Source organism: Podarcis muralis, chromosome 5, assembly GCF_964188315.1.
Source record: "Podarcis muralis chromosome 5, rPodMur119.hap1.1, whole genome shotgun sequence".
Lineage (NCBI taxonomy): Eukaryota > Metazoa > Chordata > Lepidosauria > Squamata > Lacertidae > Podarcis > Podarcis muralis.
This window is the reverse complement of record NC_135659.1, coordinates 74,749,262-74,761,737: the sequence shown is the minus strand read 5'-3', so window position 1 is coordinate 74,761,737 and position 12,476 is coordinate 74,749,262. Positions and strand designations below refer to the sequence as shown.

Genomic DNA, 12,476 nt, shown 5'->3' with positions numbered 1-12,476 from the left:
TGCTTAAATCTGGATTGTATTCATAATATTGAAATCTGGATTTTAATCAACTGTGGATTATTTTTTTTAAAAAACCCCTGTTTTGTTTGTATTTTAAAATTTGTTTCAATAGTCAGGAGGGCTTAGCCCTCAAACATGGCCCCTTAATTCCACCAATTACCTGACAGACTTTATGCTGAAAAGCCTGCAATTTCCTAGATTCTCTGTGAGAATGTGAGATAGAAGTTTAATGAAATGGTGAATATTATATGAAATTTGAGTTTTAACTGTGACATATTCAGATGTTGCCTGATTTGTTTAAAAGTGTATGAAGTCTTTCAGTGACAGCCATGCTTTGCTCCAACCCCAGCAAAGTAAAATTAGGATGAACACAGGTAGCAAGCTGTGGAGAAAAAAATATTTTATATGGCTTTTTTTGCACTGGAGGTGAACAGATGAGAGCTTCGCCAATGCAAGCTTTTATTGCAACTCACATTTTAAGACTTCACAACTATGAACAGTTGTAAAGTCATCTGTAGCTATAAGGGTTATTTCCTTACAGGTGCTGATCAGAAAGTAATTCCTCCGACTGAAAACATTCAGATGTCCTGGCAAAATACATATAAACTGCTTGAATCTATTTGCTGTTATGTAGCCAGTTTTGCTTTTCAGCAAGTAAAGTTTCCTATGTGACAATCCTAACCAAGTTGTTGAACAATGATCCACACTAGTTAAATGCCTATTCTGAACAATTTCAGTCATGGTCTGCAACTGGCACCTTAAACTGAACTTATAGAAACTGGCAAAGAATAATCTGGAGTCCTAGCCACACACCTACCTCTGGGTGCAGCATTCTAGACCAACTGAATTATCAGGGCTATTAAGACCTTCTTCTGCATTAATTCAAGAGAAGGGACAATTAAATTCTAGCTTATGGCCTAATTGGCCCCTTTTTTTCCTGCTTGAAGCTTATGCTGAATACCGTATTTCAACAGGTATTTTGTTATGCCATCCAAATGGTATGCTGCATTGCTTCAGTTTCTAATTTTAGGGCTGCATTTTTGATGTATTGTATTCTTTGGCCATGTACACCACCACTGAACATGCTTATTCCCCGCAAAATACAAAATAACTTCATAAGCACAAAGAAAAACAACCTTATGGAGCTCTCATTATAGGTCAGAAAAATACAAATGATTCTAGAGAATAAAGTCCCTGAAAAATGTATCAGCTTATCACTAGAGCTGAAGTAAAGAGGAGGGGCTGACCAGTGTCTTGCATGATTGTTAAGCATCGTCAGGGGAGCTGTGGGGCTAGTGAAACTTGTACTAACCTGAACTATTTCAGTTTTCAGGGCTTGGATTGCTGCTAAATGGCAGCTAAAGAGTAGACATTGTTATGAGTTTACCCAAAAAAAGCATAAAGTTTGATAAACAATCTAAGTAAAAAGAGGAATCTGTTTCCCATTTCAAATAGTATTAAATCATTTGTGATAACATTTGCAATAGACCAACATCACAGGCCATTTCCAATTTCCTTTACTCGCATACCAAAGCTAAGGTTAGACTACTCTATAACATCATCTAGCAAATAAAGCTATGCTACAAACACTGGAGTCAATGATTTAATTTTATACAAGTCAAACTACACATTGTATAAAGGTTACACGGCTGTGCTAATATTCTGTTATTGTTGCTAACTGGTTCGCTACAAACACTAGGGGAACTGATTTTATTTCTAACCCAGCTGCACAAATCATAATGGGAAATCTAGTTCTTGACTACCCATTAACGCTAGAACTTAAGTTCAGTACAAGAAGTTTCATCAAGTGCCATCAATTTCATGGGAAGTTAGCAACCTCTTATAACTGAGATGCAGAATGTGGCAGCAGTTAAGACAACAACAAAACAACCAACCAAAGAACTTGGCAACTAAAAAGTAATGTGGTACCTTGAATTTCACTTGATGTTAGCTTTATTTTGTTAGGCAAAACTGCAGCATGCAAAAGTTAGAGAGGATCATTTTTATTACGTTGTCAATACTGCCTCAAGATGGTGACAAAGGAGCAAAGAAGTAACTTCTGGCAAGTTTGGGTACAACACAGAAGAAGTGTTCCAATTCAAACTCATAGTTGGCTTATCAGCTTTATAAGCATCTCTGACCTGTTCACTAAGGCTCTCATGCACTTTTAGTAGCAAGCCATAGCCTATTAATTCCAGTAATTTTAAATAACGGAAACATTTACGAATAGTTACCTTTCCAAAAACCTTCTGCACTCAAAAGATTTTATATAAAACTCATTTTCCACTCCCCAGATTTCCAATGGGGCACTATTAAAAAATAATAATCAAGGATTTGCCCTAATTTCTACAAAAAGATAATCTTTTCCTGCTCTTTGCCACTTTCATAAAAAGTTTTAGATATTTCAAACTTTTGCGCCTCGCTTATGTGGTTTTCAGACTGCTTCTTTCTGCAACTAAGCAGGCCAACTTCGCCAATACTAACATAAAAAAGACCTCTGGCCTGGAATACAAATGTTCCATAATCATGTGAAAAGGGAAATGAGTTCCAGTATTAATCTTGAGAACTGGATCGTGAACGTGAGCGGGATTTTGAATGTGATCGTGACCGGGATCGCGATTCATTCCTCTTGGGTGGGGATTCTGACCGTGCCTTTGCTGGTTCATCCTGCATTGGCGAATTGGAACGAGATCTGCTCCTTGACCTCGATTTAGACTTTGCTTCTCCTTTACCATTTTCTTTTGGCGATCGAGACACAGACCTGGATCTGCTGCGAGACTTCTCAGACTTCTCTTTGGATCTGCTGCGGGATTGTGAACCCCTGTCAGATTTCACCTTAGACTTGCTCTTTGATCTCGACTTTCTACTTTTCGATCTGGACCGTGAACGATCTTTGCTTCGAGACCTAGATTTAGAGCTTTTCAAAAGAACAAAAGTTATTTACTTATTGCAAGTCTACACACAGAAGCCCATTTGTTTGGACGCTTAGTAATTTAAATACCAATGCACAGTGTGAGCAATTAAGCTAGGAGAATATTTCTATCCGACACACCTCCTAATGCATTGTTGGCAAGACAGACAGATAAATTAAAAATTCTCACCGAGATCGGCTTTTTGAGGCACTACGGGATCTACTGCGGCTGCTCCTACGACTTCTACTACGTGATCTCCTTCTGGAACGGGACCTAAAAAAGAAACACAGCAGCTATTTGGGCACCATGCACCACTGGCACAACAGGACATCTTTTTCTTCTCTCTCCCCCCCCCCCCCAATCTGCTGAGAAGGATGTGCTGGGGACAAAAGCGGAATTTAATTGCACATACAGAAGTCCCAATCCAGAGTTCAATATGTCCTGAAGTTCCCACAAATTTATATTCTTGTGCACATATTAGTGCAGCCAGCTAACTTTAGTATAACATCTGAAGTGGGGAGCCCTGTTACCCAGCACTGCAAGGTGTATTCTTCTCTATTCAGGGAAATAACTGCTGCATATCCCCATTTCCGGATTTAAGTCATACACAGAAAATCTTACAAACCACATCAGTACCAAAGATACCTTGATCTACTGCCAGAATAAGATCGTCTATGGCTTGACCGTGGCTTGTCTTCAACCAGCCTGATCTTTCGTCCATTTATCTCTGTACCATCCAGTTTGTCCAGAGCACGCTTCATGTCAGAGTAAGAACGGAATTCAATTACTCCTTCATTTGTGCGTTCCTTGTGAGCATCCGCATAGGTTACCTCACCAGCTTGCCTCATAAAATCCTGAAAGAGAAAATTGAAGTATTAAGTCTCTCCACAAACATAGGAAGGGCACTACACCAGCTTCAGAAAAAAAAATCCCAGCAAGTTCAGCAAACTCAATACACATAATTTTCAAAGTGAACTGGCATTCTTCAAAGTTTATGGGATTCAAAGAGCTGTTTGATAACTTGCTTTTTTTTAAAAAAAAAAAAGAGAAAAGATTGTGTCAACATACTTTCAAATCCTGCCAACTACAGCGACTGGAAAGGTTTTCAACAATTAATCTGTATTCTGTGCGAACAGGTGGTCCATATTTATCTCTTCCTGATGCTCTTCTACTGCTATATCCTCCTCCACCTTTATCATACAAAGATACAAAGTTAGCAACCTTGTATAAAAGCAATGAAAAGTTAGTTTACTTTAGTTCACAAATTGCATTTACAGGAGTAGGACTTTATCTTTCTAATCCTGCAACAAAATTTTTAATTCGCCACATTTTATATATTAAGGGCAAATCAAAGACTAAAATCCTACAAGACTGCTCCTAAACTCTGTTAGAGAGTGACTGCTCCTTATTAGATTTACCTTGCTAAGTTTTATTTTACAGAACATTGTAAAATATAAAACTTAACTGATTACATGCATTTCTACATTTTACAAAAACGATTACTAGATTACACTAAGTACTTACATCACAGTATGAGGTATTTGGTGGTGGTTTGGCCACAACACACGCAAGGTAACAGTCACCTAGTTCAGTTTAACCAGTTTTGTCTAACCCTTGGAATCCTCACCATCACCCTGCGTCTAATGGCAAAAGGCTGCTGTCGTCATGGCTTCCGGTAAGGTCAGCCAAAGGGTCATAGGGCAAGGGTCACACAATGTATGGAAAAGCCATGGCCAATCAGGAAAGGCAGTCATCTTAGCCTCAGTGGACACAGCCTCAGCCCCACTGGTCACTTTTAAATTGAAACATCAAGGACTTGTTAAAAAGTTTGAATTGAACATGCAACAATTTTAAATACAAACATACATATTTGCAAGAAATCCCACCCCCACCAGCAACAACCCATTAGCAAAGATATTTGACTGCCTTACTGCTCTTAACCATTATATAAATAAGTCTGACACGTCCCAGATCCTTTCCAGGAAAAGCTAAACAAAATGGGCTTTGCATCAGCATGTAGTCATTTTATTTCCAATTCGAAATAATCCGTTTCTGAGAAAGTCAGCCATCGCCACCCTCAAAAGTCCCAACAGTTACTTATGCTTGGGAACATGAAACAAAGTGCTTCTGAAGACAATACTTCTTAAAGACGGCTGTGCCTGTTTAAGGTTAGCTCCTCCACAGCACAAACTTTCTCCGAATTGCAGTATTTGCTAAGCAATATCTGCACGGAATGCATTCTGATTAAGAGCAGTGAGTTCTTAATACAACCCACCCCCACAAACGCCCCCCCCCCTGCTCTGAGAAACCCCCGCCTAATAAATAAGGATCCTAAACTTTTTGAGTGCAGCTTGGCACTGCGGGTGCCTAACCCCCACCAGAAAACTCCCTAGGCTAAGCACCCAAAGGGGAAGAAGTGCAGTAAAGCCCCTCCTAATAACCCTGCCCAATCCACCCACCCACAACCAGGGGCCTACGATCCCTCCTCCCCAAGCCCCGCCGTGTCCCCTCCCTCCGCTTTCCCCACACCCCGAGGGGCCAGTCCGACCAACCCCCCCCCTTCTAACCTCCCTCCCGCCTGATCCCTCCCCCTCCGCGTCCTCCCTTCCCGCCTCCGCGCGCCTGCCCGAAGTAGGCCGCGGCGGAGCAACACTCACTGCGGCTGCTGTAGCTGTAGCCGTCCCTGTCCCGGCGGGGGCCGCGGGCGTGCTCCACGATCACCCGCTCCCCGCACAGGTCCTTGCCGTTCAGCTCGTAAACGGCGTCCTCCGCGTCCCGGGAATCCTCGAATTCCACAAACCCATACCTGGGGGAGAGACGGGAAAGTTACCCTATAGGCGCGTCCCCGTGTCTATTTACAGGCATTCTTATAGGCATAGCACGTCGGCGCCAGGCACGCGCGAACAACAACGGGCCCGGCCTGGTCGTGAGTCCCTGAGGCGCCGCTGTCAAAGGAGGGCCATTCCGTTCTCCCTCCCCGCTTCACTCGTTCCCTCCGCTGACGGGACAATGGGGGCTGCCGCCATTTTGAACGCGACGCCACGCGGCATGAGGGGAGGGGGAAGAAGCGGCGCCCCAAGCCCCACCACCACCCTCCGCGCCTCGCTCCCTCCCTTCCCGCCTTACTCGAGGAAGAAACCCTCCCGCGCCCGCCGCCTCACCCGTTTTTCAAGTCGACCTCGAGCAAGCGGCCGTAGCCGCTGAAGAAGCGCTGCAGGTCCTTTTCCCGCACATGGTAGCTCAGGCGGCCGATATAGACGCGCGGCATCTCCCGCGACCTAGAAAGGGAGAAAAAAAAGGGGGAAAGAGAGGGAAGAAGGCGTGAGAGCCGAAAAGCAAGATCGGGCGCCGGCGGGACGAAAAGGCCTCGGAACACTCGCGGCTGCGGCCTGCTCCGCAGCACAATGGCGCCCCACCCCCGCGCGGGCTTTTATAGGGGTGGGCGGGGCCTGGGCTGGGTCAATGGCGTGCGAAGGCGTCACAAAAGGGAGCCGGTGGAACGAGGGAGAGAGAAGAACAAGAGGCGCTGGGGAGTGCGCGTGCGCGCAGCTCTCCGGACGCTTCCGTCGTGCCGTATCTTAAGTTTGCGCTCCACCGGGCGCGGGGGGGGGGGGCAGTTGAAGATCATGTGAGGTAGTAGTAGAATCGCTCTTTTGCGCATGCGCGTTGGCCCACGAACCTAGAGCCGTTCGATTTGTACTACGTGCAGGCTTTGCTTTTAGAAAGCCATGGACGGGAAAGGGCGAAAACGCAGAGTGACGCCTAACCCCATTTACCCCGGAGTACGCCAACTGAATTGGACTTTTAGCATGTTGTCTTTTCCGTGCCCGCTGAAGTCCTTCATTTTATTATTTTTAAATAAATTTACTTTTAAGAATATTAGCTAGGTGCAGAATCGAAGAAATGGCACAAGGCATTTGCCATTTTTGGGCCAGTAACAGTTATTGCAAAGCAAGGTTGGTGAATGCAAGACACCAAGTAACAATGGATCCAATAACTGCTCCCCCGCAAGATCCCGCTCCTCATAAAAGCCTAATTTCGTAGCAGTTCGCACGCAGCGCATCCTCCACAATAACGCTTCAGCAAAACTGAATTACAAGTCGCAGACAAAGATGATGAGGCCATGAAAACTATTCTACATGGCAATATATAAAAGGATAAAATGATAATCTGTAAGAACAATGGACAAGACGGAAAAACATAAATGCAGATGTTAAGCGGTCCATTTTTTTACATAGGATGCTGTGTATTGTCTTGCTTATTGACATAACTGATAAAAGCCTTTTAAGTTGAGATCTTTCCCAGTCTGCACCTCTACTGGAATTATTATTATTATTATTATTATTATTATTATTATTATTATTATTATTATTATTATTATATCACTTCTTGTTGGTTTCCCTGGGCTCCATTGGTAGGATATAAATTTAATAAATTGCAAATGTGCATACCTTTGTTTTGTTAGAACACCATCTAATGTGGCTATCCAGGAAACCTAGCTCTGGACCTGCCCTTCAGCCCCATCATCTGCTGTCCTGTGGCCCTCAGCATCATTATTCTGAGGAAATGTGGCCCCCAACAGAAGAATGGCTCCCCACCCTGTTCTAGAACATTGTTTGCGTAGCTTGTTGAAGGTCCAGAGCACTGGTAGTGCTGAAGGGCATAGTGTGAGACATAGCATACAAAAGGGCAGTGATGGTTGAGAGTTTGGGGGCAGCAGAATGTGGAAGAGCCCTAACTTAAAAAATAATAATTCCAAAATCAAAACTAGTGATTTTGTAGTGAGGGCAGAAGCAACTCACTGAGTTAGGGGGGTAGAGGGGGAAGGAATGAAGTTGGTGGAGAAGTTGGTGTGGGGCAAATACAATGGTGTAGCCAAACTGGTGTTCCTGCTTGTGTGTTTGCACTGCGCCAACTTCCATGCCACCTCTGGTAAGGAAAAGTGACCCACCTTCCAGTTAGCTTGCATAGCAATTCCATCCCACCTTGCTTCTGGGGGAGGGGATGAAAAAATTGTGGGTGTAGCCCCCTGGTGATTACTGGGTGGAGTGTTTGGCGCTACATATTTTTTGATTTTGATGCCCCTGTGCTAGATAGAGCTTAAAGCTTTTGGCAGATCTCTCAAAGGCCCCCCTTTAAATATTTAAACTTCTCTAATATTCATTACCTCCTTAGTATTAAAATGCACTTGTCATTGCTGCTCTCAGACTCGCTGCTTCATTTTGAAAATATACAGTTCCCTTGGGTTTCTCTGTTTGTGTTTGTGACATTCAACTCTTAAGGCCTTTCCCAGAAAACATTAAAAGATCCTACTTTTTAATACTCTTCAATTTGCAGGTTTCATCCTCATGTTTCATGGGCAAATCACCTATGTCTATTAACTTCACTAAGAAAACCCACCAGAGACTCCTACCTAAATCTCATAATGTGACTCCTGTCTCCTGGTTAATCACTAAGAGTCTAATTGCTGAGCTTCCTTGGAGGAGGGAAAAAACGTGATTGGTTTCTGTGATGAAAAATATGCTCATTTTCTGCCACACAATGTAGGAAATGAGCAATTTACTAGCCTCAAGAGGTTTTACCAATAATCTAGATTGGCTCTGTGTTGTGAATAAGCAACATTTTCATTTAAGAATTTGTATATTTGATGTTTTACTGCTTTTACTCACCTTTCTTTTTTTAAATATACATTTTTATTAGTTTTTACATATATTTTCCAAACAGAACATATCATCTCATCTCATCTTATACAACATTTTGGCTATTTTAGCCTGAGACTTCCATCAACCACGTCTAATGATTTTCAAACCTCATCTCTCAATCTTACCTTTGTCATCCTTACTATTACTTTTAATGATCCATAACTTAAAATCCATTCTCATAAATCTTTTCTGCAATATTTCATACAGTTCTCCTTATAAAACTTCTTGTAGTCCTACAAGCATAGTGAGTTGGTTACAATTGTCTTTCAGATATATACGTATATTTACTCCAATCTTTCAAGAATTTCTGGTCCTGCTGGTTTTGAATTCTCCCTGTCATCTAATCCAATTCTGCGTAGGCCGTCAATTTCATCTGCTATTCCTCATTTGTTGGTAGTTCTTCTTGCCTCCATTTCTGTGCCAATAATACTCTTGCTGCAGTTGTCGCATATAAAAACAGTTTTTTATCTTGCCTTTTAATGTCAGTGCCTACAATACCAAGTAAAAATGTTTCTGGGTTGTTTTTTATAAATGTATATTTCAACATCTTTTTCATCTCATTATAAATCATTTCCCAGAAGCCTTTCACTTTCTTACATTCCCACCACAGATGATAAAATGTACCTTCCTTTTCCTTACATTTCCAACATTTATTACTTATTTTATACATTTTAGCTAATTTCACTGGTGTAATATACCATCTATACATACTCACTATTTTATTTTTTTATACATAGCAGTTATCAGTGGCCATATAGAAATCATAAACACGGAAGCCTAGGCAGCGCACTCTGAGGAAGCTTTACGGGGGTTCATCAACCATTTCCCCCAAGTTCTGCCTTACTATCAGCTTGATGAAGACCAACTTCCTGGGTCAAGATGTCGCCAGCAAGTTGTCAGCATTGGTGACCACATGCTTGAGGTGGTAGATGATTTTGTATACCTGGACTCCATAGCCAGCAATCTCTCCATCAATGTTGACCTGGTCAAGGCAGCTACAGCAATGGCTTATCTCTCAAAAAGGGGATGGGAGAATGTGATGCGAACTACCAATACCAAGATGAAGGTCTCCTAGGCTTGCATGTGGAGCACACTGCTTTTGTGGCAGTGAATCATAGGTAACTTATATTCACCAGGAGCATTGCCTCAACACCTTCCACATGCACTGCATCAGGAAGATTTTGGGCTATCACATGGCAGCACAGAATCTCAAACAAAGATGTGCTCTGCCAAGCCCATGTTTCCAGCACATTCGCACTTCTGTCTCATGGTGCCTTGGTCATGTCTATGCTGCCTTGGTCAAGTCCACAGTATAGGAAATGGTAGGCTCCTCAAGGGAGCTGGCTTCAGGCACCAGGCCCATTGGCAGACCAACTCCACGTTACAAACGTGACATGAAGGATGGCAATATTAACCCCACTGTGTGGGAATCCTTTGTAGGTGACCATAGCATCTAGAGATAGTCAGTTCATATATCTACAGGAGTGGCCAGAGGAAGAATGACTGCTGGGAGGAGCACCGAAAAAAGATATACCTGCATCAGTACAACTGGATGCCTTCATCTGCCCCAGCTGCAACAAAACTTGTCTCTCCTGTATTGGTGTCCACAGCAGTCACTTTGACTCTCTGTAACTCTGTGACTCTGTAACTGGTGCCCTGTTCCATTGTTCCATTTTGTAGCTGCTGAGATTTAAAATAAGAGATTTAAATAAGTATCTTTTGCATATTGGAGACAACAGGAGTTTGATTAACTTTATCTAACTGTTTAATTGATTAAGAGTGTACTTCTATACTTCAGTGACGCTGGCTCAAGATTTTGTGGAAACCCTACTGTTATGTACTAAGCTTGAATCCTAGAACAATAGGCAAGTAGGATCATAGACTGCAACAACTGATTGGCCTGCAGGAAAAGACCAAACAGGCTCCAGGAGGGAAGCAGAATCAGCCAATCAGATGGGACTCATTGTATAAATAATGTATATACGGTAAACGCCTGAGGTTTGGGGGGCAATTCTATCACTGTTCTACAAGCTGCAATAAAGAGCATGAAATCACTACAGGACTCCAAGTATATTTCACCTACCATGCTGGCAGAACATGAGATTAGCAGCTGGCATGAAAGAGACTAGGGTGGGATTTTCTGTGCCTACACAATTGTGCTAGTTGTGTAGCAGCCAAAGTGAGGTCGGACAGGGCAGAAGGAGATTTTGCCCAAAATCCTCTACCCCGGGCTGAGGAACCTCTGGTTCACAGACCAATCTTCGCCTCCAGGGTGGTCCAATTTGGCCGCTGGGGCTGAAAGTTTTTAGGAGACTCCTATTCCCCTCCTAGGGCTATTGTTTCCAGAGTAGATTAACAATCAAATCCTCTTTCCGGGGAACTCTGGGAACTCTAGCTCTGTGAGAGGAATAGTGATCTCCTAACAACTCTGGGCACCCGTAACAAACTACAGCTCCTTTTGAGGGAAGCCATGACTACTTGAAGTGACTTGGCCCTGCGTTAAATGTACAGTTGCAGATGGGGTCTGAGTTCTAGAGATCTGTCAGCCACTCACTAAATAACTTCTCACCTGCATAATTATGAATTGCAGATCTGCAGTACTGTGTGTCACACTACCGTGAGAGAGGAACTGAAAGCAGCAAGAATCTCACAGAATGGAAGCCTGTGGCGGGAGGGAGGGGGGTGGCAGTGCAAGTGCCGTAAAAAGAAAATCCAATCATTCTCTCCTTTCCTCCTGAAGGTAGAAGCAAAGCTCTGTCTGATACTCAGATACAAGGCTGTGGAAGTCAGCGATAAATCATAATCTGCTAGGCAGAAATCAGTGGTCTGTTAACCTTTATTGGACTCTTTATTGTCAAACCAATAAAAGATATCTCTTCCCCTAATTTGTCTGTTCTGCCAAGAGCTAATATTTGGCTATAGCTTATTGCTTATAATCTGTTGTCAAAGAAGGCTTCCTTGTAAAATTGATGGGATTTTTCCCCAGAACTGGCCAGCCGGGAAAATACCCATTCATATTAAGGAGATAGCATAAAATAACCGAATAGCCTTTATCTTCTAAACATCAGCTATTCAGCAACAGATTGCTTTGTCAAAGTATAGATTTTGAAATTCTTTCCACTTTGCGGTTAGAATCGTGAAATGGTATAAAATGTGGTGGCTAGATTTTTGACTGAAATGAGCCCCATGGAATAGCTTCATACTAATTTATTTTAAAAATGTCCTGTCCTGTTTGCCATTGTGAAACAATATCTGGGCAAACAGCAACTCACAGAAAATGAACAGAAAATGAAATATAAAATTGCACAGCAAACGAATCACTAAATGAAATTCAGTTTGTACCACCCTCTCCCTCTGAGCTGTTTATGCAAAGGCTTGATGGAAAAGTATTGTTTTCCCCTGGTGATGGTAGCTAGTTAATGCTGGCACTAGTCTAACCTCCAAGGGGAGGTTCCAAAACTGACACATCCACACATTTATTTCTTTTTTTGTCATGCTGTTTTCCAAGCATGATAGATGTACTCATTTATGACAGAAGTGAACCAACTGACTATTTAAATATAGTCTTGCAGATGCATTAATTTGGCAGGTGGAAGAGGAAGAGATCTTTCTAGAAGGAAAGAATATCCAGGATCGAGGTGCTCAATGCTAAGAAAACTTGATGCTCTTCAAAGCATCTCAGCCTGGAACTGCACACGCGAAACAATAATCTGACTGATGGGTAAAATATTATGTATTTCTGTTAATGATTTGGGGAGTAATTAAAATTTTGAGGTAAAATGTTAATAGCAAAGAAAATATAAAAACAACCTCTTCTGCCAGCTATACAGTAGATTTAACCTTAAAAATGATAATGGTTGTC

General features: G+C 42.4%; 1 protein-coding gene across 1 annotated transcript; it reads right to left on the bottom strand.

Moving 5' to 3' along the window:
• Positions 1-1,590: 1,590 nt before the first annotated feature.
• SRSF6 (serine and arginine rich splicing factor 6) lies at positions 1,591-6,357 on the bottom strand. Its single transcript, XM_028734941.2, has 6 exons — positions 6,074-6,357; positions 5,570-5,718; positions 3,981-4,102; positions 3,558-3,766; positions 3,102-3,185; positions 1,591-2,917 (listed from the first exon to the last, which is right to left on the bottom strand). The coding sequence occupies exons 1-6, from the start codon at positions 6,178-6,180 to the stop codon at positions 2,554-2,556; spliced, it is 1,035 nt and encodes a 344-aa protein (XP_028590774.1). The 5' UTR covers positions 6,181-6,357; the 3' UTR covers positions 1,591-2,553.
• Between the last annotated feature and the right edge of the window lie 6,119 nt (positions 6,358-12,476).

What these genes read in the sequence shown, in the direction of transcription:
- SRSF6 (XM_028734941.2), bottom strand. Translation starts at nt 6,180, where the DNA reads ATGCCGCGCGTCTATATCGGCCGCCTGAGCTACCATGTGCGGGAAAAG. An exon ending in GTAGTTGGCAGGATTTGAAA is followed by an intron (nt 3,767 to 3,980) that starts GTATGTTGACAC and finishes TTTCTCTTTCAG; the next exon opens with GATTTTATGAGGCAAGCTGG. An exon ending in TATTCTGGCAGTAGATCAAG is followed by an intron (nt 3,186 to 3,557) that starts GTATCTTTGGTA and finishes TTTCTTTTTTAG; the next exon opens with GTCCCGTTCCAGAAGGAGAT.